The sequence below is a fragment of the Staurois parvus genome, unplaced genomic scaffold (genome assembly GCF_062004578.1).
Source record: "Staurois parvus isolate SC_StPar_1 unplaced genomic scaffold, SC_StPar_1.0 ptg000011l, whole genome shotgun sequence".
Lineage (NCBI taxonomy): Eukaryota > Metazoa > Chordata > Amphibia > Anura > Ranidae > Staurois > Staurois parvus.
The window spans coordinates 30,170,579-30,194,631 of NW_028317807.1; the positions used below are offsets into that span (position 1 = coordinate 30,170,579).

At 39.7% G+C, this 24,053-nt stretch overlaps 1 protein-coding gene across 2 annotated transcripts in view; it reads right to left on the reverse strand.

Moving 5' to 3' along the window:
• Positions 1-24,053, reverse strand: part of ERBB4 (erb-b2 receptor tyrosine kinase 4) — a 1,213,483-nt gene that overhangs the window by 81,183 nt on the left and 1,108,247 nt on the right. For both annotated transcript variants that reach the window (XM_089672264.1, XM_089672254.1), the window contains exons 21-23: positions 6,567-6,722; positions 5,336-5,411; positions 4,471-4,617 (exon numbers count right to left, since the gene is read on the reverse strand). In XM_089672264.1, coding sequence (XP_089528390.1) covers positions 4,471-4,617; positions 5,336-5,411; positions 6,567-6,722 — 379 coding nt within the window. The remainder of the gene's footprint in view (positions 1-4,470; positions 4,618-5,335; positions 5,412-6,566; positions 6,723-24,053) is intronic.

The following is a 24,053-nucleotide window of genomic DNA, read 5'->3' on the forward strand; positions in this document are numbered from 1 at the left end:
AGACCACGACAGAGTGCTGTCATCCTATAACAGGAAGTGCCTGAACAAGGACCAATGCAGCATCATAAGTTAATATTTTAATGAAAGTTGCAGACCTACAAGTATTGAACACTACTTTTTAAATCACATTAGAGCTAAGTGAAACTATTGTGATTGCCTCTGAAATTATACATAAACCCAAATGCTTATAAAACATTACTGTATGGACCCAATCTAATTAATAAGAATACATTCAGACTATGCTTAAAAACCTGAATGCTTTTAGTTTGGTCAGAAAACAAATACATTTTCCTATTCAGGACAAGATCTGCTTTTGTTTTGGCTGTCTATTGTCACAATAAATAAATGTGCAGCTCGCTGGGAACTGCTGGAGTCAGCAGGGGGCATTGCAAGACTCAGAATCTTGAAAATACAAAGGGGCCCAAAGTCTCTTATTAATAACAGGCTCACTCATCGTCACAGGTTCGTAGTGCCGTTATGCAGTGGCCTTTCAGGCTAAACCAGATAGGGAGCAGGGGCATCTCATGGGGATGGGAGCTGTTAATCGCACTTAAATGAAGCCCAAAGCTCCAGGGAGATTTTGCTTGTAATGAGGAGAATGGACTGGAGAGGCACACTTCAAGAAGCAAGTGATTTGCCGTTTTCTAATTACAATGTGGGACACATACACATTATCTCTGAAGTGTACATTTATATTGGATTGTTGCATCTGTGTATGATGCAGGGTGAACTCAGTGTTACATAGCCAAGCAGGGCTAATGCATGTCAATATACCATGTGTCCTATAGGATTACTGGGGCTGATTGGTAGATTTCTGCTCAGCCACATGTGCTTCTCTTTGACCCATGTGTGATGTATGAATAATCCTACTTAATAAAATACATAATAAAATATGCATGTTTGATTATATAGGGACTTTTGGATATTTCTGACATCTTCGACCTTCGTCAGTTTAGGAACTAATTTTAATATTGAATATTACATGTATGTTGTTAAGCTCCACCACAGATGAAAAACAGGATTAAAAAAAACCTTTTCTGGTAACAATAATGTTATCAAATGCCAGTAAGTACTGATACAATGGCAATTCAACAAAATTACTGAGAGAACATATCACACTTTTAGTAAAAGGACTTTGCTGTCTTAAGCTTTTAGTTTGATTTTCATGGTTTGTCATTTATGCCTTAAAGGAGTAAGTACCCAAAAATGTTAACAGTGGGTTAATTCGCCTGCCAAGTTGCAAGAAGTTTTCAGGTCCTAAGCACAACTAGTGTGGAGATTTTGCATTAGCAAAATGACAGTACTGTGCTTGGGAAAAAAAACATGAACAAGTCATTGGAAGGGGGTTGGGGGTTGTAGGTATAATCTGGGGTCTGTTTTTTTTTTTTAACAAATTCCTTACCACAATGATCACTTTTTATTGATGCTGGAGGATTATACCACCTCGTCAATTAGTTACAGCTATCATAGGATCAGAGAGATTGCTTGGTCTTTATCATTTCTGTGGCCCTTATGAGTAGTCCCAATGTAAGGGCTGGATTTGTATTTTTTCAATATCATGGAGAATACAACAAGTGGAGCTGGAACATGCAAAGGTCAGCAGGAGTACTATAGATTCTTAGGTGGAGAGGTGCCACGCTGGGAATTATGGTAGGGAGATCCTGTTGTTAGAATAGCCAAAACACATAAGAAGGCAGAGGGCTTACTCAGCTCGCCAAGTTTCACCTGTAACTAAAATATGGACTTTTGGGTAGAAAGAACTTTTAAAGACCAACTTTCTGGCAATGTCCGCTGAAAAGATTTCTTTGAGCAGGAGTGTAGATGAGTGTAGGATAAGCTTCCCCCAGTGTATCCTGACTGGCAGCCATTTTAAGGCCTCATGCACACTATAGCTCATAAAAGCTGTTTCTTTGAGCATTTGAGCTTTTTTTTCTCACTCCCTCTAAACTCCCCTCCCATTAACACGCATTAACGCAAGGTGCATTCCCCTGTCAATGCATTATAATGGCCAGTATTCTGTCCAATAGAATGAATTAAGCCAACAGGTGCGTATAAGGAGTGAGGCGTTGGAGTTGCACAGCCTAAGTTTTCTTCTATGTCTCACCACTGTTGACAGGACAGCACAGCAGGAAGATGACAGAAGAGAACTCTGTCCCATTCACTGGCAAGAAATACATGCCAGGGACAGTGTGGGATGCTGGAGGTAACTAGCGGGACCAGTGGAAGGTAGAGAAAAAGAAAGAGCAGCCTACATGGACGAATGGGATGGCTCTTTGCTGGTTTAATGCCACTGCTGCTGCACATGGGTATGAGGCCATACAGTATATGACAAATATGGTGAATGCCCTGGAAGCCCAGGTGCTGCAAACAGCTACCCACAGACAGAAATGACTGTGAGCGGTGGTATGCGGCTATATGCCAGTACTTGCATAAACCCATGTACAGCATATAGATGTATCCCCCAAACGCAGAAAATCTGTTTTCGGAGAATACATCTCCATGCTATACACGGATTTCCATGGGGACTGTTATACTTATATGCAGCCATTCATTTCTATGAGCAGCTGTATGCAGCATCTGGGCTTCCAGGTTCAGATATATGCCTGTATTTACGCCGTACATGACCTCATACATCAATGTGCATTAGGCCTTTGGGTACAAGGACTGTAGCAAATGTTGCTGTGTAGGCTCCCATTTTAGGCCCCTCCCACTGTTATTACAGTTTTTCCAGACCTATAAAGTGTTGCAGAGCACACAGCATGCCACCTTTTTTGTTGCCCAAGGTTGAATTCCCCTCCAGAAAAAAAATGATCCAATATCTGCTCCACCAATTCAGACTTAAATGACACCCAGCCTAATGTAGCCTATAAATTAGCACCCAGGTAATCATAGCTCATCCGCTGTAGTTCTCTGGACTACAGAAAGTGTTATGATCAACCAGGCCACTAGTGCCACCTCTACTTAAATGATTCCCAGCATAGTTACAGTAACAACTACATGGCCTAATGGTCATTATACTTAAATATGTTATTTGCTTTTATTTACATGATACAGGCAGAAATGATGGCAATGTTGAGGCAAAGTGACTCCTGCTCCAATGATGTCACTGACTCTTTCATTACATACTCACTTTATTAAAAGGTATAATTTAAGTGACAGCATTCCACCTTATACATGAAAGTCTAGAAATACACACTAACTATAGAGTGTATTGATACATTTATTCCTAATATAATAACATATCTTTCCTCTCATGATCACTGTCACATAATCAGATGGGGTTGTAGGAAGTGAGGTTAGTTAACACGTCTAATTTTTCCCACGCAGATTGAAATCACAGACTGTAAACTTATAACACAGATGTCAAAAAAGAAGACGATTAAACAGTCATAAGAATATCAGTAGGAGAAAGCTCATGTTCCTCATCAATCAGCCTAATTTCAAAGATATCACATATAGTGCGAGCAAGCATATGTTCCTCATTAATCCGCCTGCTTCAAGAGATTATATATATATATTTAAATATATATAGGCTATAATGATCATCGTTTTCCACCATGATCATTATGTTCAGCGATGAGAGCCAATGCAATGGCAAATAACACTTACAGCCCATGCACACTAACAGGCACACTTTAAGGTGCTGGATTTTTTTTTTATTTTTTTTTTTTTTACTTTTTTAAACCTGATAGTTCAGTTAACAAGATGTGCAGCAGTGTGTTTCAGTGTATTATAGCATGACTACATGCATTGTGTAAAAATGCAACAAGTACTATGTTTATTTCAGCACACATCAGTGCAGCTCAATGAGCCTAATTGGGCTGGAGTGAATGAGCCCTTAGTAAATTCAGCTAATAGTTAGTCCACATAGTAAAATAATATTATGTCCAAATAGCATTACAATGTGCCATGAATGACTAGATAAAATTATTATAATTTTCAATGCTTTGTAGAAACAAAGTAAAGAAGCTTCCCTTGGGTGGATTCACATCTTTGTATTTTTGCTTGATGCATTTTTCATTGAATCAATGGAACGCTTTAAAGTGCATATCAATGTATATGTTAAGACGTGCATCAACACCCGCACTGTCACATCATAATGCATGCAGAGTACCATGATGTGTGTTAGCACATGTTGATGTGCTGTGATGACATGTCGTGCTGACCTCTGATACAATAGATTGAACCACTCACTGAAAATGTCTACTGATTTTAATGGAAAATGCATGGGGGGAAATGCATAGATGTGAGTCCTAGCAGCAATGTATCCTATTGTGGGAGTCTTTGAGAAGATAGAATAATTAGCTTTGGAATGTGCGGAAGGAGATCATTGATTATTTCATAGAGTTGGCTATATTCCATAATGAGTGTGCTAAATGAAAAGAGCCCCGTTACCCCTCAGCAGAGATTTTTGAGTACAATATCAGCATAAAACATCAGAGTAATGTTCCTAAGAGAACCTTTACTTACATTTCACCATCACCATGTAGACATCAATGGTGCAGACAGGTGGCTGAGGAAGCCTCTCTCCTTTTTCTAGAAGATCAGGGATTTCTCGAGTCGGAATTCCATCATAGGGTTTTCCTCCAAAGGTCATAAGTTCCCATATAGTGACACCTACAAGTAATAGAGGTGTGATATTACCCTATTATTGGAGGTTTTGCATGCAAATGTTTTTCTATTCAAGATATAAGAAAAAAAAAGACTACCAATATAACAGTGATAAAGTCAGCACTTTGAACTCCAACAGTAAGCCCTGACAAGCAACAGCAACAAAAGCCATCAGGGAGGATCAATGTGCCCCTTAGTCTGCACATCTGGGTTAAAAATGCTTACCAGCCCCTCTGCTTATAGAACAGTACAGTTCTATAAGCAGTTCTATAAAAGTGGTTCTAAGGATGTGTTCGAGTAACCATAAGTAAATTCAATCTATATGTACTTAGTATGTTTGCTGTAGTAAGAAAAGGGTTACCCGAGTGTGATCTGGGATCAAGAAACCCATAAAAGTAGCATTTCTTAAATTGAATATTTGCTCTCTTTAATGCTTTCTTTGATGAACTATATTAAAAAGATCTTCTTGAATTGCGATGGTCAGTCTTTACTCCTGTTTAGCATTAAGTTCGTGAACGTGCTGAAAAAGGTTCATCTTGTGGCTGACAGTACAAGTACAGTACACTTGTTGAAAGTGTTATATTTTAACTTTTATCAAGTGTTCTTCATCTTTTGCTTGTTCTAAAATGAAATATGACCTACTCTGAATCTTGCAACCTAGCAGAAATCACCAGTTATCATGTGCCATAAAGACGATTTAAGATGATTTAGCAAGAACACTTGCCATAACTCCAAACATCACTCTGATGGGTGAACTTCCTGTAGTGAATACATTCCAGGGCCATCCACTTCACCGGCATCTAAATATAGAAGAATATAGTAAGCTTATAGAGAGAGAACTTTCTGAATGCAGTAACTGAAAGTAACTTTGGCATTTAGCAGAAAAATAACAGACTAGCACTTGAACTGGATTTTCTTTAACCACTTGCCCTCCGGAAGGATTTACCCCTTTCCTGACCAGGCCATTTTTTCATATTTGGCATTGCATTACTTTAACTTGTGCAGTCATGAAATGTATCCAAATGAAAAGTATATCCATCTTTTTCACACAAATAAAGCTTTCTTTTGGTGATATTTGATCACCTCTGGGTATTATTTTTTTGCGATATAAAAGAAAAAAATGTTTTTTTACTTTCTATTATAAAGCATATCTAATAGAAAAATTTAAAAAACTCAAATCTCTTCAGAAATTTTGGCCAAAATGTATTCTGCTACATGTCAAAAATCCCGATATGTATATATTGATTGCTTTGTGTGAAAGTTATAGCATCTACAAATTATGGAATATATAATGGAATTTTTATTTATTTATTTATTTTTATATACTACTAATGGTGGTGATCAGTGACCTATAACAGAACAATGATAGCACGGCAGGCAATCTGACACTGATTGATGCTGGGGGGAACTAACTGCCACTGACATCACCAGTGACACTAATGAAATGATCAGTGCTAATAAAATGCACTATCACTATACTAATGATACTATAATAGGATTAATACAGCTCTCAGTTTACATAAACTAATGCAGGCCATAGATAGGGAGAAAAACGGCAGATTTTCGGCCGATTAACGAACTATCGGTCGGTCTAAAAAACTTACCTGACCACCAATTATTACGAAAATCGGCCGATTAATGAGTAACCTATAACGGGAAATGATGTCATTTTGTGGCCTTTGTGATCCTTCTTCGGAAAACGATCGTTCGTTTTTGACCATCAATGAGGATAAAGTCGGGCGTTTTTCGAAAATTTTCCAACATCACCGATAATCTGAAAGTCCAAAATACACGAAAAACGGCCGACAAAATCGTCCACTAACGATAAGATAATCGGCCGGTTTTATTTTCGGACGAAAAATCGGCCGTTTTTCTCCCCATCTATGGCCTGCATAAGAGCATAAAAAATATTAATATTATTTAATATTATAGTGTATATATAGTATATTGCTTACCTTTCCCCCATCTGCATTGTATTCCTTTTCATCTCCCTCTAGAAGGCGGGCCAGTCCAAAGTCTGTGATCTTTACATGGTTAGGAGATTTGACCAACACATTCCGGGCTGCAAGGTCTCTATGCACTAAGCGGCGTTCCTCCAGGTACATCATACCCTGCCAAGCAAGAAAAGGCAAGAATGTAACTAAGAACCATCACAATTACCTTTAAAGGATTCTACAATGATAAAACAACGTCTATAAAAAAAAAAGAGCACAAAAGAACATAAAAAGACACTCTTGCAAAGCGTCTCCTCCATGTAGTAATATGAAGCTCCTAAGGTCAAGGAGCTGTAATGATAGTAAATATAGCTATTACACTCCAATGGTATAGCTGACATGGCAAACTACAATATGTGGCTAGGCATACTTTAGTCAACCACACTGTAAATAACTGCAGGACATAGTTCACCCTGTTATTAACAGCAGGTGTTGGCTGGGTATATAGGGGACCTTTTATGTTACTACAAGAAAGTCTGAATCATTTAATATAATGAGCTTGTTCATGGAAATCCCTTTTAACAAAATCCAATGTGCAGGTCTGCATTTGTAATCTATGGCAACCAGAGATTTGTCTTGATTTTTTAAACTGCATAATAAAGTAATCTCATTGTCTGCTTATGTTTACATTGCATTTTTCTTTTTCACCAGTGTTAATGAATACCTTCCATGATTTATTGCTGTCATAAAATGCAAAATCTGACAATTTCCTAATATTAGAATTCTGCTGTCGTACTCAGAAAGGGGTTACAGGAACTCCATTACACATACAGGGAAAAAAGTTAGTTGGACAGATTTACAACAACCATAGGAGAAGACTTGCTTCTATTGCCCATGGCAATCGAAAGGCAACAGTGTTGAAAAACTGCTAAGGAAAGGAAATTAAAAAAGCTGAAATAGTACTTCTTACCACCAGGTGGCAATTCCAAAATGTATTTCCAAATGATCTTTACAGTAGTAGGTTCTTTGTAGCCTACAACAGGACAAGATCCAACTTTGCTATGTAGTTTTAGGGCCTCATACCCACTGGGGGTCAAAAACACCACTTTTAAGGGCATTTGAAGTTTTTTTTCTGCCTCCAAATGCCACTCTGTGTTAGCCTATATGTCCATACACACTTAGACTTTTACAGGTGAATAGAGGCAGGGGCGTTAAGAGGCAGAAAAAAAAATCCAGAGCCAGCGCATTCAGGAGAGGAGAGTTTTGCTGCTAAAAATAGCCCAACAAGCCTAAATGTGTGTAAAAGTGTGCTAATGCTAGGCATGTTGAGCATTCATTCATTTTAATGGCCAGAATAAATTAATATCCTGGACAAATGAATGAATGCCCAAGTGTTTGACGTTCCTAAACACGCCTAAAGCTTTAAGCTTGTTTTTGATGCTGCTTTTCTCCTGCCAGGAGAAAGGTGTTTAGAAGCGCTGGGCAAGTGCCCAGTATTCATGCACTCTAAGTATACTATTGCCCCCTGATATTCTGTGCTCCTCACTGGAATTTAGCTTGGACCAGTTCCACTTCATACAAACAAAACAGACAAGTTTTTCATGACATTCACCCTGTTTCTAGAATTTGTCAATTAATAGACATGAAAAAGATTTCTGGCTGATATCATCTTGAAATAAACATCAAATAAGTCATTTTTAAATATAAAGCTTAAAGAAGCATTAAAGGAGAAGTATGACCAAAGCTTTTGGCCTACTTCTCCTATGGGTCACAGGAATGCACTTAGTTCTGCACTCCTGTGACCCTTTTCAGCCAACAGCAGGCTAAAGCCTGTTGGGGGCTGATTATTTTAATTGAAAAAAAAAAAATCTAAGTACCTGAGACGGTCTAGGCTCTGTAGAGATCCCAAACCTAAAGTGTCACTAAACCCACATCATAAAAAACTATCAATACATGCGGTACTACATGCTGTTCACACTCACTCAGTCACTAAAGGATTAATTCTGTATTCTGAAAAAAAACTGGTTGATCCGATTGCTCTGTATCTCAACCTTCTGCCCACATTCCCAATTCAGCTAGGGATTTTGCAGCTGTGGTGACAACTCTGCACATGCTCAGTTTTCATTGAGTTTCTATGCTGAGCATTTCCTCCCTATCACATCTGAGCAGCCCATGTGACTTTAGAGCCACACATATGGGCGTATACACTGTGGTAAATGACAGCCCACTCCCTCCCTTCTTCTCCATGCCCACTAACCAGCTAAACACAATGGAGATGGGATATTACACATAGATTAACAGAGGCTTTACCTCCCTGTTATTCTAAGACCCAGGCTGAAGGGGTGTGACACAGTCTGTGACTGGCAAAAATCCGTCCACACCATGTCATTGCCAAAAAATAATAAAGCTTTGATTTCAAATCTATACTTGTATGACAATTTAAACAGTTTATTGATATTATTTATTTTTGCCATGCATTCCAAAGGCTATTTTTATATTTTGAACATGTGACAAGCAACAGAGGATTAGAAGCTCTACCTGCTCATTTTTTCCTGAAGACAGGCTGGGAAAGAGCTGGATCATGAGACAGCTGTATATCGATTAGGAAAAAGGTACTTAGATTTTTTTTATTAAAATAATTATATTTCTGTATCCACATACGGAAATAGAAGGGACAATGTAAATTAAACAATGTGTGTTTAGTATCACTTTAAAGTTGAGATCCACCCAGAGCCTCAACCAGCAGCTGGTTCCATCTCTCAGTGAGCCACTGAGAGCCTGAGTCAGCTGCTACGACTCCCTCCACAGCCCGATGCTCCAGTGAGCGCTGGAGGGACAGAGCAGAGAGCTGGTGGCTGACAGTCACCAACTCTCTGCTCACTGAAGGCGAGAACTAAGGGATCAGTGTTCTCAGTGTAAAGATTCCTAAACTTCTCTTTTCAGACTTTTCAGAATTTAGCACCATGGATCTACAGTTAGTCCATTTGTCTTTCTACAGGTGACTTTCTAAAGCTGGCCATAGATGGTTAGCAGTTTGAACAAAAATTCTTAGGAAAATTCATACAAACATTCTCAGAAGATTCATTCTAACATCTGAATGCTGATTAAAAGATTTTGTTTGCTTTTAACAAACGATTTTGGAATGAATGAACTTAACTGAATGAAAACCACGTAGACTGTTGGAAATTCATTTTGAACATGTGACCAGCAGCAGAGGGCTAGAAGCTCCTCCTGTTTATGTTTCCCTGCACACAGGCAGGGAAATATTTTCATCCTGTGCCTTCGAATTTGCCTGTCACTGTGGTTAGAAATGAACATTGATTTGCCCATTAATGATTAGATAAAAAAACTTTCTTTTCATTAGAATTTTCGTTCCAAATTCTACCCATCTCTGGCCAGCTTTAGTCATTTACCAACACGCCAATTTATTGCTTATCATTGGAACATAACTTGATGGTAAGTATTCTATTTTGCAGTCATGTAAGAGATAAAGGTAATAGAGATACTGAAATACTTGAGCTGCCTGCTCACGTGCAAGCAGAACATACTGTATACATTGAAAAGGGTTTATCTATAGTAAAGATGTTGCATCACAAGGTGTGCTTTGCAGAATCTGGATGTAGTTTTTAATATCGGACAGTTCAAGAGGATCCAGGTGGTGTAAAAAGCCAGTAGGGATATTTTGATTAGGGAGAATGCTGGAGGGCAGATTTCCTTTCTGACCTTGGAAATGTATTTGAGGCACTAGCATAAAGACCTCGCTTCTGGCGTTTCTGACTCTACCCCCTCTGATAATGGAAGCCTTACTCCTCAAGCTGCTCTGATCAAAGCCACACTTATCCAAGTGTATTATCTGTAGCGAAGAATAACTAAAAATTTTAGGAAAATATGAGTGATGGTTTATAACCTGCTAGCATCTAACCAGAACATACAACTTTGGGTAGAATGACCCACTTCCAAAAGTGAGGGATTGTCTTTTTCTTAAAATAGTTTTTTATGAAACATAGAAAATCCCATTTCCCTTTGACCCATCGCTGTAGTAACACACCATATCCTTTCTGTAAACAGCAGTGAGCCCCCTAACCCTCTGATGTATGCAATGCCTGGCAGAACAAAGCCTATTCATAAAAGTACAATGGTCGCCTAGGGAATGATTGCATTTTATGGATGTGCCCCAATGGCAGCTTTGGCCATCTAGCAATGATAGCTCCAGGTTTCAGAAAAACCCAGGAGATGTGCAGTTTTCCTGAAATCACCTTTAAAGTATGCTTCACGTTAATTTGTATCCACATGTCTGCCAAATTGCGTCTGTGTGATCTCCAATATGCCAGTTTAAGTAAGCTTCTGTGTAATACAATCTGAAGTGTCCCACTTTGGCCATTTATAATGCTGGAATGTACAGCATGCAGCTGTAAAAAGCAGGTAAGTAAATAATTGTTCCATACTTGCTAGCGAGTCTTCATTTTGCATAAACAGCCTCAATGCACAGAGTAAATTAATGGCACAGTCTCCCATGGCAATCCTCCAATTCTTCTCTTCTTCCTATTAATATTGTACGCTCGGATGTTAAGACTGTTAGACAAGATCCATGCTTGGTGTCTGTATCCTGAGTACATTCATTTTGTTGTGAGCTGTTTGCTATTAATGAACCATCCAGGTGTCTTGACAGATAAGCCAACAATACCTCAATGCATGTCTCGCATTCTCCCCAAAGCCTTTCTCAGCTCTGCAGTTCCCAGACCTGTTCTATCACAGAGCCTGAAATGTACATGATATCTAGTTATGGTAACATCCTACTCAGCCTGAGACTTTCATCCCTCTGTCATAACTTTTACATTTGGGTTATGCTACACTTATCTATTCACATCCAGCCATGTCAGTCTTTTGTTCACTGACTCATCTATTTCCCTATGAATGTGCAAATAATAACTTATCTTTTTCTGTGCAAAAAATAAAATATTTCTCCCTACTGATGCCTGGATTCATTAACGCATCAGTCACCTCCAAACTGATATTCAGCTGTGGACTGAAGCTAAACCATTGGTTTGTTTAAAGCGAACCTATGCATGTCAATGCTGGGCAAAAAAACAGGTTCACTATAATATTGGTCCTGATATCAGTCTGTAATTCTTTTCCCTTTCGCTACTGCTCCAATTGGCTGATGGGAGCAGAAAAAGGATGCCCTGTGTCTATGGCTTGGAAAAATCTGTATGTAAATGGATAAAAAACTGGCTAAAAGATGGAATTCAAAGAGTAGCGGTTAATGATTCATACTCTGAATGGTCTAGAGTTGTCAGTGGTGTACCCCAAGGTTCAGTGTTGGGACCCTTACTTTTTAATATATTTATAAACGATATAGGATCTGGGACTAAAAATACCATTTCAGTCTTTGCAGATGACATCAAGCTGTGCAGTGGAATAATGTCCTTACAGGATGTCTCAAACTTACAAGCTGACCTCAATGCACTGTTTAATAGGGCAACTATGAGGCAAATGAGGTTTAATGTTGATAAATGTAATGTTATGCACTTGAGGGCTACGAATATGCATGCATCATACATACTAGGGGGGGTACAACTGGGGGAATCAATGGTGGAGAAGGATCTGGGAGTTCTGGTAGATCACAAGCTTAATAATGGCATGCAATGCCAAGCTGCAGTTTCTCCAGAGAGAGAGATATCATATTACCCCTGTACAAATCATTAGTAACACCTTATCTGGAATATGCAGTTCAGTTTTGGGCACCAATTCACAAAAAGAACATTGGGGAACTGTAGAAAGTACAGAGGAGGGCAACCAAACTGATAAGAGGCATGGAGGAGCTCAGCTATGAGGAAAGATTAGAGCAGTGGTTCTCAACCTTCCTATGCCGCGACCCTTTAATACAGTTCCTCATGTTGTGGTGACCCCCAACCATAAAATTATTCAAAACGGTTGATCATTTTGCGCCCTGGTCAATCGACTGAAGGAATTTGATGGGAACGGAAGTTAATCTGATTGCCAATTGGATCTGATAGTAAAATTGAAGTGTGTATGGCCAGTATTCCCCCCCTCCCCCCCAGGAATATCAGCCCTCTCCCACACCAAGTCGTCTGTCCTGAGGCTCCTTTTATGACCCCGGAAAGTTTGGGATTGCTGATCGCTGTGTACTTCCCCCTAGCGGGCCGTGTGCCCCGGTGCCAGCCCTCGTGCTGTGAGGAGAAGCCTCCGTGGGAGGTGAGCGGCTGTAGGGCACATGCTCTGCGGGTAACCTGATCTCCCTTCCCCCTCCCCGGAGACAAAGGGGGGCCCGGCTCACATCTATCCAGCTGTTGTAAGCAGCTGCCCGCCCGGGGAAACATGCAGCAGGTGCAAGGTCAGCCAATGGGCGGCAGCGGGGCACCTCCGACCTGCCCCATGCAGGGGAGGAACCTCCAGCCTGGCCGGCCGCTCATAACGCACAAGGAAGAGGGAGCGGGCCAGTCAGTGTGAAGGTGTTAGTTCAGCGCGAGAGGCTCACAGCAAGCCGGGACTGCGGGACACCCTGCCGAGCCCCTCCGGCCGCCCTCACCACTACTTCATAGAGTATCTGCATGTGGGCAGACCCGCCTGAAGACAGATAGAGGAGCGGTGTTTTGGTTCCTAAGACCATCAAAAATATGTGTTTTCCGATGGTCTTAGGCGACCCTCGTGAAAGGGTCATTCGACCCCCAAAGGGGTCGCGACCCACAGGTTGAGAACCGCTGGATTAGAGGAACTGAATTTATTCTCTCTTGAGAACAGGAGATTAAGGGGGGATATGATCAACATGTATAAATACATCAGTGGTCCATATAGTGAACTTGGTGTAGAGTTATTCACCTTGAGGTCATCACAGAGGACAAGGAGGCACTCTACATCTGGAGGAAAATAAATGTAATCTCCAAATACGGAAAGGTTTCTTCACAGTAAAAGCTGTGAACATGTGGAATAGACTCCCTCAAGAAGTTGGTTCTGGCCAACTCAGTGGATTGCTTTAAAAAAAAAAGTCCTGGATTATTTCTTAGATCCACAGAATATAAACTGGATACTAACATTTATAGATAAAGTTTATCCAGGGAATATCCGATTGCCTCTCAGGGGTATCAGGAAGGAATTTTTTTCCCTGCAGGAGCAAGTTGGATCATGCTTAGCTGTTTTTTTGCCTTCCTCTGGATCATCTGTGGGTATAGGATTATAACTTTTTTTTTTTAAATGGTTGAACTGGATGGACTTTTGTCTTTTTTCAGCCAGACTAACTATGTAACTATGTGCAATCTTCTCAAAGTTGATGTACCAGGTGGTACACTTCGCTCCCAGTAGCTGAATGAAGTAGTCAAGGGAGCAAAGTATAGTTGTGCTCAAATGTTTGCATACCCTGACAGAAATTGTGAAATGTTGGTATTTATATTGAAAATATGACTGATCATTCCAAAAAAAACTGTTTACTTAAGGATAGTGATTGCATGAAGCCATTTATTATCACATAGCCATTTGGCTCCTTTTTAAATCATAATAATGGGAATGGATAGGTCATAGAGGGAGGAAAAGGTTATAATATTCAGTAAAATACTTTTTTTTTTTCAAAGGGGAACAGTCCGGTGAAGTGCAGTACATATGAAGAGCGTTTGCAGCATGCGCTACTGTTTTTAACTGCGCTGCACTGCACTGCAATGCTATGAACTATGCCTATAGGGACTATGGTGTCCCAACACAGCAGGACACTTTTAAATTTGAGTGCATTTTGTGTTTTTAATAAATCACGCTATATTTATATACTACACTATGGCAAGCATTTCTGTTTACATATGCGGAGGATTTGTGGGATAAAGAGGAGACGGTACCGTTTGCAACATGTGAGACGGAAAGTGGAACCATCCATACAGTATACCTACCCGGGTTAAAAGGGAAAGGCAGTATTTAACCTATGCAATTTGGGTCATAAAAGGAGGTGAGAGTATATATGTATGTCTCTGGTGGAGGAGCACCTAATGGAATATATGTGGATATAAGCAATAAAGAGCACCTTTTTTGTGAACAAATTAGAAAGGCACGGATCAAGCACACATTATGGACTTTTAAGTTGTATTCAGTGTATTCACCGTTGTTGCATAATCACATGGTTTGGATGCTTTAATTCATATATGAGGTTTTAAAGATATATGCGCTATTTTATGACATATGCCTATAGGATTACATAGATTATGGCTATCTATGCAGTTGGAGTCCAAAATGCAGCCAACTGCATCCTACTGTGTTGGGTGTGAAAGGGCCCGAAAACTTAAAAAAAAAACATGGAATAATATTTAACATAATTACCCTGTCTGTACTCTATTTGCAGTTGGTCATCTGTAAACTAGGCTTAAATACTGAGTGGGTTTCCTCCAGGTACTCCAGTTTCCCCCATACTCCAAAGACATGCTGGTAGGTTAATTGGCTCCTGTCTAAATTGGCCCTAGTATGTGTATGGATGAATGAGTTAGGGACCTTAGATTGTAAGCTCCTTGGGGGCAAGAACTGATGTGAATGTACAATATACTGTATATGGTCAACGCTGTGTAAATTGACGGCGCTATATAAGTACCTGTAATAAATAAAATAAGTAAATAAAATACTGTCTGTCCTAACAGAGGGTTGAAAATTTGGAAATCACCCTGGGGACAAAGACACTTGAGACTAAGTCCAGATAATTCTTATAATCAGCCATGACACCTTCTATTTGAAAACATCTAAAAGGTATTAGATTTTTTTTTTTTTTTTTTTAGGTATGCTATGTGAATGGGAACACATAACAAATATATAGTGGGGTTTTCTCAAATTTGACTGCAAAAGTAAGGAAAAGGAAATAAACAACAACAACAAAAAAACTTCCTATCCTGGTTACAAGTTGTCACCAGCACAGAAAGTGAATAGAAACTCCCCCATTGCGGCCACAGAGACAAGTATACACTGATAGAGGTTCTTACTCTAAGGCTACGTTCACACTAGCCTTGTTAGCAAGTGGCAGCAGGCGTTTGGGAAGTGTTTTTACCGTTTCCCAAATGCCTGGGAAAATTCTGCACATTGCAGCACATAGTGCTTTTCAAACTGGAGCGTCTGCGTCGCGGCAAACCGGACGCCTCTGGTCGAGTCAGGAGGAGTTGAAGCCTCCTATTCAAGTCTATGGTACCGCTTCGCAAACGCCCAGCCAGCGTTTGTGGCGCGGTTGCGGTGCGTTTGCGCAGCGTTAACACCATTCAAACTTCATTATAGGCGTTTGTGGGGCGTTTTTAACGTTTGGCAAACGCCTAGCAACCGCCGCTAAACCACGCATGCGACGTTTGTGGAGCGTTAAAACACTCCGCAAATGCCGGACCAACGCTTGTCAAATGCTTGTCAATGCTTGTCAAAGTGGCGTTTGGCAAGAGTTGGAAAAACAGTCAAGTGTGAACAAGCCCTAAAGGCTTGCTTAGATTAGCAAGAGCCCTTGCTGCTCCTCTGAAAAGTGATCCACTGTGGACCTATACAAGATAAACTTTCTGTAAAATGCATACTATAGGGTAATTATATGTACCATTGTTATCCTACAAAGTAGAATTCCAAACTTGTGACAACCAGCAAGCTTTGTTGAAGTTTGCAAGGTTACACACCCTATTTTACACAGAAGAGGTTAACAGAATTATATTAAACCACAATTAACAACAAAACATTAATTTGCACAAAGCTGTGGATATTTCAGGAAAAAAGTCACCAAAAAAATGATTGCAACTCAAAAGACCAATTAGCATCTTGTTATTACAGTTAAGGTGAGAAGCTAATGAGTAGGTTTGTAGTTAATGCACATGTACAGGGAGCAAATAGGTGAGCAATGTATTTTTCTGAAGGCTAAGATAGAAACCTATGCATTTAGACAATTTACAGAGGATTAGCTTGTACAACAAATGTTAGCACTGCAAGTACTTTAAAAAAAGTACTTTAAAAAAGTATCCTGCTATATGCAAATCATTTTGAATTTTAAAATACTTTTAAAACAATGTTTTGAACCTTTTAAAGTGTGATTTGTTTTTCACAGTGGGTTCAACAATGCTCCTACTCACTATTCTGAGTCTGGACTGAAGAATCATAACTATAATCCTGTCCCTACCACAATGTCCTGCCCATACCTGGATTCTGCTGTATTTAGCTGTATGCACATAAACAGCTCAGCAAGCTTATATTGAATTCCTTTGTTCTCTTCATGTGTATAGCAGCAGGAAGCAGGTAAGTCACCTTTCATGGTGAAAAACTTTTTCCATGCTAATCCTCAAGGCAGAAATATATTTACTCTGCCTTTGATAGGCCTACTATCTTGACAACCCTAGACAAAGCAGTAAGATGGTACTATTGTATATAAATTTCATTAATTACCTTTGAATCATTTTTATAGGGTTGTACACCCTTTGTGCCCAGTGAGAATACCTCTCTTCCACATAGACACAACTTTAACAGCTGCAGATAACTGTACATGGCTACAGACAGACAACATGTCTACAAACCATATCAACAGAATTGCCCTGTATACCGTGTTATTATCACAGACCAAAGGGAATTTCCAATTTATATCTGAAGTAGACCTTTGCTTGTTACGTTTCTGTGTAGCAACACAGAGACCATTAAACTCGCTGCAGACCTATAATTTACATCAAGCCACAAGCTGTGATTTCATATCTGTATTGTGTATTTTCTGTTCAGATAAAACAGAAATCTATACATGCCAATACATCAGAATGCAGGGGTTTATTAAAAGGGGGCCACTTAAACATCCCCTGAAGCACTTGCAAACCACGGCTTTTTCCATATTATTATAGAGATCTGAGCTTGAGGTCTTATTTTTAGATAACATAAACAAACATTTAAATATCCTAATAATGTTTTATTAAAAACAGGTTTAAAAAACATTTCTTGATAGCCATCAGGTTTGGAGCTCAGGTGATACCCTTTATTGGCTAGAGATACAGTAATAAAGATCTTGCTACTAGACTCGGTCATTATCGCCTCTCTTCGAGAGTACTACATTTCCCCCCACTCTCCTCCAATCTCTTTTTCTTATCTGGAAGATGGAAAATAAGCTGTTGCTTTTCCATGACTTGCCTCCTTTTTTGCAGTTGCTGGAGACCTGTCGTCACCCTGCTGGGGCCAGGTTGGAGAATTCCCAACACCGGCATTATCTCACTGTTAACATATCCAAGACTGCCTTAATTAGATTGCTCACAGATTTTGAGAGTTTGCTGTCTCAGTCTACCAGGACGTAACACTGCTTGTCTCAAAAATACTCAGTCTTGCTGAAGGTCTCTGCAACATACTACACGATTTATGACCAAATGGGTACAGGAACTCAATATCCCTGTGGAGGAGTTTGATTTGGAGAAGATACTGACTTTTGCCTACAGAACTTCCATATCTTCTAGAGCACAGGAGAGGAATTACAAAATCCTTACCGGATGGTATCGATGCCCAACTACCCTACAGAAGATAGACCCATCGATTTCAAATACCTTGTTTGCAGGCCCCAGGCTCCATGACGCATATTTGGAGTGCTTGACCTCCCATAACCCCTTTTTGGGGCAAAATATTACGCCTTTAGTATGACTTGGAGACATGAGAATGTTGGAGAAAGAATCAATAACTCTCCTCTTATTACTTTGCTGTCAATGCTCCCCAGATCCTTTAAACAAAATTTTAAAAAGTCTTCTCCAGCATTTTCTAACCTCTGCATGTACTGTGATAACTAGGGTATGCGCAAACCGCAAGCTCCCTCCTTTGCAGACTGGGCCTGTAAAGTGGACTCCATCTGCCATCTGGAAAGTATGATCTCCTGGGAAAAGAATAAAATGGAGGACTACACCCTGTAGATTGTCAGTTTGGAACCATTTCCAACACTCCTACAAATTCTCCTCTTATCTCTGAACCTGCTGTCCTATTCTTCATTATCCTGTGTGGAGTCTCTTGCCCCGTGTGAAGCTTGAATCCCATACATTCTTTAGCACTTGACTTAAGAAATTAAGAGGGGGGTTTAGTAGGGTAAATTATTTCTTTTTTCTGTATTTTTCTGGTCCTAGACACCCTCTAGGAGTCCTATTTGTTTATCTGGTCATGGCCATACTAGTGTTATATGTATATTCGAAAGAGAAGCACCTTGTGACTTTGTATACCGATGACCCTCTCCTTATGTGTATAGTTTACTGCCCTTCATAACCTGAGTATATGGAGTATCTAAAAGGTTTTCACCTATAGATTTGTATGAACTCTCAGTGCTTCTCTACACACCCAATGGGCTAGTTGATCTTAATTGTTATTTACCCTGTGGAGTGTTTCCATATGTTTCTGTTGTTATGTCTCAATGCAATATGTTCTTTATCTTTTTCTTGAAAGTTTTTTATAAGCAAATCTTGATGAAAATAAAATGAGATTAAACAAAGATAACCAAGCTTTTAGGATAACTGCGATCCTTTTTTTCAGGACCAAATGTATAAAGCCTGAAGAAGGTATCTAAGTTCTCCTGAAAGCCTGCATCTTTAATAAGATAGCCAAAAAGGATATAACAAACACCAAACTTTCTCCCTTAATCGATGGGTAACAATGTACAATACTCTACTGCTCTATAGGCATCAGCATGAGGTGTCTGAAATGTTCCCTCCTCACCCACTCACCAGAGATCTGCAAATTAATTTCTGAAGGTCAACACTAAGAAGCACCTTCATTTTTAAACCATGAAGTACAAGTTAAGTCTAGCAGTTCAGTTGAAGAGCCCTGTCAGAATAGCACATGAAATTGTATGTGACTGATGTCTAACACAATATGGCTGTATTCGGAGAGAAAAGACATCATTCCCCAGACTGGCCTCTTTATAGAAACTGATCTATTTTGCTGAGCAAAGAGAGACAGCAGGCTCTACATGTACCCAAGAGACTTAGTGAAGCATATGCTCCCAGCACAACATGCCACTCATCGATTTAGCTATTAAGTGAAAAAAATTGTTTTACCTGAAAATTTGTCAGTGTCCCCAAATTGCTTCCCAACTTAGGGCTGGACTGAGAGACACACAGATAAGCCAGGTGTGTTTGTACTAAATAAAATATGGCATCGCTGACAATGACAATATTTGATTTACGGGGTCCATTGTGTAGGGGCTTGTCATGTAAGATTACAGAAACATAATGCTAGAATAGAGCCTGATCTCACTACGCAGCTTCATTTGTTATTTTCATGCCAGTGTAATAAGTTTTAAAGCACTACTCCACACATCATCTTATATATATATATATATATATATATATATATATATATATATATATACTGTATATATTTATACCATTGAAACCCACCAGCTGCAATAATCCTATCATATACATTTCATAAAATTTTACTAAGCACGTTTGTAAATTGTGCTATGTGCAATCTAATGCCTTCTTTATATTATATTCATCACCCCTAGTGTATCAGACACAATTTTATATCAGGCCCAAAGTAGTAGTGCCGGACATGTCCACAGAAATACATGGAGCAGAAAGTGAAAATGATATACAGTCAAGCATGCAAGTCACTTCCTATGCTGTACTTTTGATAGACTGTTGCAGCAGTGAGGAGTTGCTTAAAAAGAACCAGTCAGCAGCGAGCTTTTGTTAAGAGATAGCTGGCCTGCAACAATATATAGATAGCTTCACATGGGATCATCAACTAGCCATCAATACGAATTGTAATAATCTAAAACATCACTTTTGATTTGTTATAATAGTACAAATAGCTTAGTTATACTGTATGCCCGTGATAATTGCTGGGACACCCATAGAATAAGAAATACAGGTCATGTTACCTACATCTATATTTGTTTGTTATTCGATTTAGTGGGGCCTATGATATTTTCACCCTTAATTTGTGAATCGCCTATGAGTCCATCTGGGAGGAGTCCCGTGGGATGGTTTGTCCTCTTTATACACTCCTGCATCTGCCCCCAAGACTTTTAACCACCTGACTGTCTATTTTCTACAGATGCCTTCATCAGGCAAGCAGGCATCCAACTTTCTTTTTTTTCCATTACATGTGCAATATAATATAGTACTTATTTGTATATTTACACTTGTGCTATACTCTACAGTTTATGACAACACCTACCCAATCTGTCCTAAGGAAGCAAGAAAAGTTCAAAAGCATTGACAAATTCAACATGGAGATGCTGGTGACACTTTCCAGAGATAACTAATCATGTTTATGACCATCAACTGATATTATGATGTGATGTTGGCATATGACACATGTATGCCTATTCCAGTACTCCTTCTCAGGGTTGGGTATTTTGTTATCTAAGATGTATTCAATAAGATGGTGTTGTATTGATGTTATTATTCTTTTATGTTAATCATGTGGAAATACAAGTGATTTTACAAGTTGCCTCATGTTATGCTATGAATATATGTTCCTAAGCTATTTGTACTAGTTTTTGGATGTGGCATGGTGAGGGACTATATAGCTTTGATTTGCTATAATAGTGCAGCCTTACATCTCAGGCATTACTAGATTTTTTTGTTATTTACTTGTATTATCTCCCTGTTAGAGTAGATGTATCAGGCTGTTATGCCATCTTGTCTCCTGTCTGAGCTCAGTGCTGATAGTGAACAGCATTATAAAAAAAAGATGTTGTCAGGAGTTCATGAAAAAATAAACTTAAAAGCTTTGGTAATTGACAATTTTGCCCTTCCATGGAAGCCTAGACTATGTCAGCTTGTATTTAGGCAGGAGACAGATCAGCTTCTTCTGAGGACCACACAGCTTGACACTAGGCTGACATTTTAATTTTGACAGGGAGAGAATACAATTACATTAAAGCACCCACAACATTTCTGAGAGCAAGGGCTGAACAATTATAACAACCCTAAAGAGTAGATTTAGATTCTGACAAATGTGCATTTGTGAATGGTTCTCTTTAACCAACACACTGGCTGGTTGTGAGAAAGATTGTTTTATAGTTATATTGTGCACCTTTGAGGGATGGTCAGTTCATTTGATTATCTCTACATATAAAAGTGTACATGCAGTTAGATTACGTAATTAAAGGGTTGGTGTACGGTCAAACAGCAGCAACAACAATTTGAATATTGCAAATAACTAGCAAAGCATAAGTATCCATAGAAGCACATGTCAAAATACATTAAGCTGTATATTTGCTTTAAACAGAATGTGTAAGGATAGAGATACAGGTTCTGGCACTGCCATTGACCCAAAGGATCAGTGGTCACCTGAATAGTGATGGGATTTATGTTCGAGTTGAATGTAACTTCGACTCGAACATTGGCCGTTCGTGTGTACACTGAACATACAAGCGGTAAGAGCATTCGGCGGGCTATTCGCCCACCGCGCCCCACAATGCACTGTGCTCTGACAGTAGTTATGATTGGCCAAAGCAATGCACCTGACCACAGGTCAGGTGCAATGCTTTGGCCAATCACAGTGCATGACAACATCACAGGGGGGTGAGGGTAACCCCGCAACCTTCTGACGTCATCACAGTATTCAAGAACTGTCATTGCCATCGTCAAGAGCAGAGCAGGGTTTCTCCTTTCGGGTCGGCGGCGGCGGCAGTGGGCATTGTGATTGACGTCAGATCTACTGCGGGGAACATTTTTTACTTTTTGTTTTTATTAAAGGACTTGTCAAATACTGTCATTTGTCATTTTTACACTACACTTTTTTTTTTGTAAATGGGTAGCGGTACCATGTACCGCATATTCATTCACATAGGGGGGGTCGGGATCTGGGGGTACCCCACCAGCCAGGGTTGTGGGAAAGAGGCCCTTGTCCCCATCAACATGGGGAGCAGTTGCTTTGAGGGGCAGCTCACACTGCCCCACAGCACCCCCCCACGTTGAGGGCATGTGGCCTAGTATGGTTTTGGCACCCCCCCTTTCCTGACCTGCCGGGCTACATGCTCGGATAAGGGTCTGGTATGGAATTTGGGTGGATCCCCACACCATTTTTTAAAAAAAATTTGCCATGGGGGTTCCCCTCAAATTTCATACCAGACCCAAAGGGCTTGGTATGGATGGGAGGGGGGGACCCCATACTGTTTAAAGAAAAAAACTTTAATTGTTGGGCAATGCCGACAATTCTTTTGACATTCAGCTGTCAGCTGGGAATCCCGCTGACAGCTGAAACATTAAAGAATGTTTCACTACTAAAATACCATATGACTTAATATAACTCATGCGGTATTTTAGTAGTTGATCGGTATCCTACCACATACTTAGATGCGTAAGATACCGCTCAGTAAATTGTCCCTGTTCAAATTTCATGGTCGAACGTTTGGTAGGTTTGAATGTTTGACTGCAAACCAAACAGGGGGGTGTGCTGCCCATCACTATACCTGAACTCTTTTAGTTGCTGGCCAAACACACTGCTATCCATCTTCTGTGTGTGGACTGTGTGAGATCGGATACAGTAGCCGACAATCAGGAATTGGCAGACGTCAGTTGAACATTGATCTCCAGGACATTCCACTAAACCTTTAAACCCTCACAAATGAAGTATATTTAAATAAGTGAGCTGTGCTCACAAAAAGGCATTCAGGTACAAAAGGCTATTCAATAATAATGCCTATGAGCTCCCTCTGCTGATATTTACCGCCTTACTGACTTACCTTGACCTTGTTCCACACTGTCTCTCTGTGTGGCAGCTCTCATCTTGGTAGGGCTTTGCTCTCTCATGTAATAGCCTTCAACAAGAACTATGAGTGGCACAGTAAAGATATAACCAAATCTCACAATGAAACTCCTGCAATCACACTGCAGGTTCCCAGCTTTCAGGCCATAGACAGGGGAGTGCTTATGCACTCTCACATACTAAGAAGTACACAGCTATTTTTTCAGAAGGAATTCAAGACAAAAAAGTAGATTTTTTTTTTTGGGGGGGGGGTGAGAAGGTGGAGGCTAAGGTATTTACCCCTAGATGACTGATTGATATGCTTGAAAAACCTTTGTTTACTTAGCCAGTGTGTTTCTGCACTTTTTTTTACATACTATGCATTCACTTGTTGAAATGTTATGAAATATTACATAATGGTACCACGACTACCGATAAGCTATTTTGGTATTTATTTATTTTGCAAGAATACATCTGTGAACTTACAGTATATCATGAATTGACTGTAATATGTTTTGCTAATGCAATTAAGATTTATTGAACCATAGAATGGCTTCTAAGGGTATTCTGACAGCGAGGAGCTTAGGCAAAGGCACAGAGATGATAATAACAACACTGACTGCCATTGCTTGGGTGGTGGTGGGGTGGGGGGTTAAAATGCCACTGGCCACCAATGATTGTGGATTGTTTTGGTGGTGGTTTAAAGTGTTTTGCGTTTACCAATGAAATATGTCTATTGATTACAAAAATAAAAAAATGCCACCAAAAAAGCTTTATCTGTCTCAAAACAAGACATAACATTTTTTTGTGTACATTTTCTGGGTACAGCGTTGGACGACTGAGTCACTGTCAGGGTGTAAC